At 37.7% G+C, this 5,686-nt stretch overlaps 1 protein-coding gene across 1 annotated transcript; it reads right to left on the reverse strand.

Annotated features, from left to right (window-relative positions):
• Positions 1 to 1,976: 1,976 nt before the first annotated feature.
• On the reverse strand, positions 1,977 to 3,262 carry LOC110889986 (xyloglucan endotransglucosylase/hydrolase 2-like). Its single transcript, XM_022137559.2, has 3 exons — positions 2,921 to 3,262; positions 2,635 to 2,828; positions 1,977 to 2,518 (listed from the first exon to the last, which is right to left on the reverse strand). Exons 1-3 carry the CDS (start codon positions 3,203 to 3,205, stop codon positions 2,122 to 2,124), a joined length of 876 nt encoding a protein of 291 aa, XP_021993251.1. The 5' UTR covers positions 3,206 to 3,262; the 3' UTR covers positions 1,977 to 2,121.
• Positions 3,263 to 5,686: the final 2,424 nt, after the last annotated feature.

Raw genomic sequence — 5,686 nt, forward strand, 5'->3', positions numbered from 1 at the left:
TTTAGCTTGGGGTTTGGGGGGGGGTTAGGTTTTTGGGGGGGTGGGAGAGGGGGTTTAGGTTTTTGGGGGGTAGGGTGGGGGGCTAGGTTTTTTTTAGGTTTTTTGGGAGTTTTAGTTTTTAGCATTTAGCTTGGGGGGGGGGGTTAGTTTTTTTTTTTTTTTTGGGGGGGAGGGGGGGGGAGGGGGTGGGGTGTTTAGATTTTTGGGGGTGGGGGGTGGGGGTTAGGTTTTTTTAGCTATTTTAGGTTGTGTTCACATTGGTTCTTGCGGTTTTCGCAATAAAGGTGGTTCTCGCTTAAACCTCACCATATATATATATATATATATATATATATATATATATATATAGGGGAATGTTTAAATGAGAATGTTAAATATTGTGAGAACCGTGAGAACAAATTAAAAAACCGCGAGAACTTGTTCAAAAACAATTCAAATTCAAAATTTTTTTCTACACTTATTATTATTATTCGAATACAATGTTAAAAATTTAATTCACACGTTTAACATGTGTAAATATGTTATATTTACACATATATAAAAAATCTAAAAAGAGTGATTTTAAAAGGAGAAATGAATCATTTGATGTTGTAAATTCTTTTTTTGATATTGTATCTTAATTACAATGAGGTTTGTATTAAAAAAAATTGGTTTTGATTGTTTTTTCATTCGTTCTCAAGGTTCTTGCAATATTACGAAATAGTTAAAATATAACATTAAAAAAGAGTTTATTTTTAAATAATTTATCTTTCCTCTCAAAATCACTCTTTTTAAAATTTTTACACATGTGTAAATTTTGTTTATCTCCGAATACATGTAAATTTAATATAGAATATTGTAATCGAATAATAATAATAATAATAATAATAATAATAATAATAATAATAATAATAATAATAATAATAATAATAATAATAATAATAATAATAATAATAATAATAAGTGTAAAAAGAAATTTGACATTGTTTTTTACCAAGTTTTTGTGATTTTTTCATTCGTTGTTCTCACGGTTCTCGCAATATTTAACGTTCTCATTTAAACTCTCCAATATATATATATATAGGCCAGTTAACGTACATTACGGCTTAACATACATCACGTACGACAGGTAATTACGCAAGTTCATTTCAAAATCACGCACGTTATAAACTAAAAACCCAAATCACGCATGTTGGAAAACATTTATCACGCATGATGAAAACATTAATTACGCACGTTATACACATAATCACCCACGTTGTCATACGTGATGTACGTTAAGCCGTAATGTATCTTAGGAGAACCGTGAGAACGAATGAAAAAACCAATCAAAATCAATTTTTTTAATACAAACCTCATTATAATTAAAATAAAACATCAAAAAAAGAATTTACAACATCAAATAATTCATTTCTAGTCTCAAAGTTATTTTTATTAGATTTTTACACATGTGTAAATATAACAAATTTACAAATGTGTAAATGGTAAACTTACACATGTGTAAATTTTCTGGTTTTTTTACCATATAAATTTAATTTTTAATATTGTATTCGAATAATAATGATAAGTGTAAAAAAAGGAATTTGAATTGTTTTTTTTTACCAAGTTCTCATGGTTTATTTGGGAACAATAAAAAAGCGGGGAACACTACAAAACGGAGGTACGAGTGATGATTTGGGGTACGAGTGATGATTTGGGTCACGGATTGTCACGTGTGACATTGATCTCGTGGAACACTGCCCCCTCCTTTTTCCACCGTGGTTCTTGTGGAAATTTACACCGAGACCATGAACCCCCTTTCTTGAATTTGATGAACGAAACAAAAAAAATATATATATATAAAAATAGAAAACGGATGGTGGTTTGCATCATTAACACAACATATTGGTGTTTAGGAGTGGATTAACGTGGAGGATGATGGTGGTGATTTGGGTCATGACCATACCACATAAACAAATATTTTCATTTTCTTTTCAATAAAAAGCCAAAAAACGATATCCTTCTTATTATACTACTATAATTATTTATAATATGAATTTGTGCAGTGTACAATGAATCAAAGAATAAAGAATGTTCTGACACTAAAAAACATTCACAACATATTAATGGAATATGCAAATCAAGATCTAGAGTAGTGAGGCTTTAGAGGAATCTGGACCGTGTGCATTCAACAGGAAGACCATTGGGAAACCGGCTGTAGTCATTGCAATAGTTGTAGATCATGTGCTTGTTTTGCACCCACCTAATCCGGTTTCGCCCTGCCGCATCGAGTCCTTGTGTACTCCATGCCTGGTTTTCATTTTCAGAAGTAGTTGACTTTGAGTTGGGGCCCACTTTGTTGGCATTGGCGTTGAATTTCCTGTAGGAAGCTGTGAAAGGTGCCATAGTCCAGTCGGTCTTAACACGCCCACCTTGGGTTGCCCAGTCATCGGCATTCCACAAGCTGGCATACACCCTCATTGGTTGGCTCTTGGGGAAGGGGACCCCAGCAGCCTCATGGTTATTGAACACCCTTACTGGTATGTTATCTATCAAGAAACTGCAGCAAGAGGATTTACCAGGAGATTAGTATTCCATGCAATTAATATACAAAAAAAGATAGTAAAAACCAAGAACCAGTGAGATACTAAGATATATGCTGTATGCGAGACTTACATGATTCTTTGGGCGTTCCATACGATGGTGTATGTGTGGAAGGCTGCAGTAGGGTCGAACCATAGGTGGAACTGCTGTTCTTTATCCCCTTTGCCTTGTGAATACACATTGGTGTGGATTGTGTAAGGGTTTCCTGTTGAGTTGCCCAAGAATTCAAAGTCTATCTCATCATGTCCCGCGCCTTGTGATGACAACTGATGTGATTCAAAACAAAGTCATGGTTAGATATATTAATTAATATAAGTGGACAAAATGATAATTAAGATATGAAAATTAATGTACTTACATAGAATGTGGTGACGGTGCCAGCAGAGTTGCCAGGTACTAGTTTCAGTTGCATGTCGAACCTCCCAAAGAGATACTCGTTCTTGGACTGGAAACCAGAGCCAGAGTACTGATCGAGTGAAAGGGAGAGATCCTGACCGCCATTGAGAATCTTAGCACGTTCACCACCAAATGTGAGGTCCATTTCATCATAAAAACTGCCTGCGGATGCGGCTACTATTAGACTCGCAATTATTAGAGAGATTGCAGAAGCTTTTGAGTTTGAATAATATTCTGATTGTGCCATTGTTGTTCTGTGAGAGGTGGTGATAGAGAAGGATGGATGTGATGGGAAAGATATGTGGGAAAGTGAGACTTTATATAGGTGTGGTTGGATCGGCAATTTGCGACAGGAACCATCCTGGTTGGTGGAAAAGGAAGCTTATAATTATTAAGGCAAACCAACATACGCGTTACAGCTAGCTTATGCCATTATTCCAGCTGTTGGTTTTGCCTACATACGCGTGATAAAATCATCACTGTTGAAAACTAATAAAACAAAGATCACATCCTATTTTTGCGTTGTTCTTTTGGAAAGCTTTTATTTGTTTGATGCGTTTACAGCTAACAGGTTTTTCTATTTGTCCGTTATAGGGTCACCTTTCTTAATTAATCAAATATCCGGACATCTTTATTTATACTTATTCGACTTTTGAAAATTCAAATTTTTTTTTTTTGAAAGGCTAACTTCATTAAAACAAACACCGGGCTATCTCCAAGCCGGAGATAACCACAAACCAATACATCAAGTTACATCAAAAATACACCATTTGTTCCAATCTACCTTATCCTGTTTCGATCTACTATTAAACCAAAGAAAGCTAATAGCCTTAACATCCGCTATTAACTTAGAAACGTTAGCCTTTCCTTGTCTTAAGATTATCTCGTTCCGGTTCACCCATATCTTCCAACACATAATGATCAAAATGCCATAGATTATCTCCTTCCTAGTAGTAGATATCGGCAAATCCTCCACACTTCGAAGAATGTCTTGGACAGAAAACAAAAGCAGTGGCGGGATCTTCATCCAAGCAACCAAGCCACTCCATAACCCATTCGCATACAAGCATGCCGTGAAGATGTGTTCTGTTGACTCCTCCATTTCCCCGCAAAAACGACACGACCCCTCTCCTATATTAATATTCCTACGCGCCAAGTTAGACGCCGTAGGTATTCTATCCAAGTTAGTTCGCCACATAAAAACGTTACATTTAGACGGAATCCACTTACACCACTTGTATATATCGCCACTCGAACTACCTTGATCACTGCAGAGCCACCTTCTGACTTCCTTGACTGTGTACATAACATTAGACCCCGAATTCCATCTCCACGAATCGTCTCTTTGTTGAAGCTGAATGGCCGAGACCATGCGATGGCAATCTATTAATTCCCGTGTCTCGTCAGACGTAGCCGGATACCGCTTCCATTCCCACTGAATAATACCACTACCATTATCATTGCCAAGCCGATCAACCACTTTGCACCACTTGTTTTTCTCAAGGCGGAACAAACTCGGAAAAATATCTTTTAAAGGTTCATCACTTACCCACGTATCTATCCAGAACCGGATATCCCACCCATTCCCAATCGACCCGCGAATCATGTTAATGAACCTTGTGCCCTGAATCTGAGTCGCATAAGCTGCCTTGACAATCTTGCTCCACGGACCACTAGATTGTTTGTTCCACGGAACCAAATCCCACCTACGATTGGAAGCATGGAGCGCCTCAATGACCCGTTTCCATAACACATTTCCTTCCACTTTATATCGCCATATCCACTTAAACATCAAAGAATAATTGCAATCCATTAACCGGTTCACACCCAAACCACCATGCGTCTTGGAACGCACAACCTTGTCCCAAGCCACCCAATGTATTTTACCGATCTCATCTGTCCCCCCCCCCCACAAAAAGCGCTTGATAAGGCCTTCTAGATTATTAATGACCGTAACCGGGGCTTTGTACAGGGAGAAAAAATACGTAGGAATACTCTCCAATACCGATTTAACCAACACCAATCTACCTCCCATCGATAAGATACGAGCCTTCCATAAAGAAAGCCGTTTTTTTAAAAACTTGGATCACCGGGTCCCAGCTATTTATTCTCGACATATTACCACCAACTAGAATACCCAAGTATTTAAACGGCACCTCACCATATCGACACCCTAGCCAGGTCGCTTTATCTTGAACCTCCATAATCGGCTTCCCTATCCCATACAACATGGATTTATTAATATTTATTCTAAGCCCAGAACACAAACGAAAAACCCACAATAACCTACGAAGGGAACGAAAGTTAGCTTGTGTCCATTCTCCCATAACCATCGCATCATCCGCATACAATAAATGAGACAACATCGGACCACTATTAGGCAAGCGAACCCCTTCGAACATACCCATACGACATGCACGGCGAATGATACTAGACAACGCTTCCATGACAAAAATAAAGAGAAAAGGGGATATCGGGTCACCTTGCCTAATACCTTTAGAACATGAAAACTCAAAGGTAGGGGATCCATTCACCAGAACAGACGAAGCAGCCGAAGCTAACACTCCACGGATCCAATGACACCACCTATCCGGGAATCGCATTTGCTTCATAATAGACATAAGAAACCCCCAATGCACATTATCATACGCTTTTTCGAAGTCAATCTTGAACAAAAATAATTCTTTATCCCTCCTTTTTGCCCAAGACATAACCTCACTAATAATTA

Source organism: Helianthus annuus, chromosome 11 (genome assembly GCF_002127325.2).
Source record: "Helianthus annuus cultivar XRQ/B chromosome 11, HanXRQr2.0-SUNRISE, whole genome shotgun sequence".
NCBI classification, from domain to species: domain Eukaryota; kingdom Viridiplantae; phylum Streptophyta; class Magnoliopsida; order Asterales; family Asteraceae; genus Helianthus; species Helianthus annuus.

Excerpts from the sequence above, each read along its gene's own strand:
- LOC110889986 (XM_022137559.2), bottom strand. The coding sequence starts at position 3,205 with ATGGCACAATCAGAATATTATTCAAACTCAAAAGCTTCTGCAATCTCT. Across the intron at positions 2,829-2,920 it reads GCACCGTCACCACATTCTAT|TTGTCATCACAAGGCGCGGG; the intron begins GTAAGTACATTA and ends GAATCACATCAG. Across the intron at positions 2,519-2,634 it reads TGGAACGCCCAAAGAATCAT|TTTCTTGATAGATAACATAC; the intron begins GTAAGTCTCGCA and ends CTCTTGCTGCAG.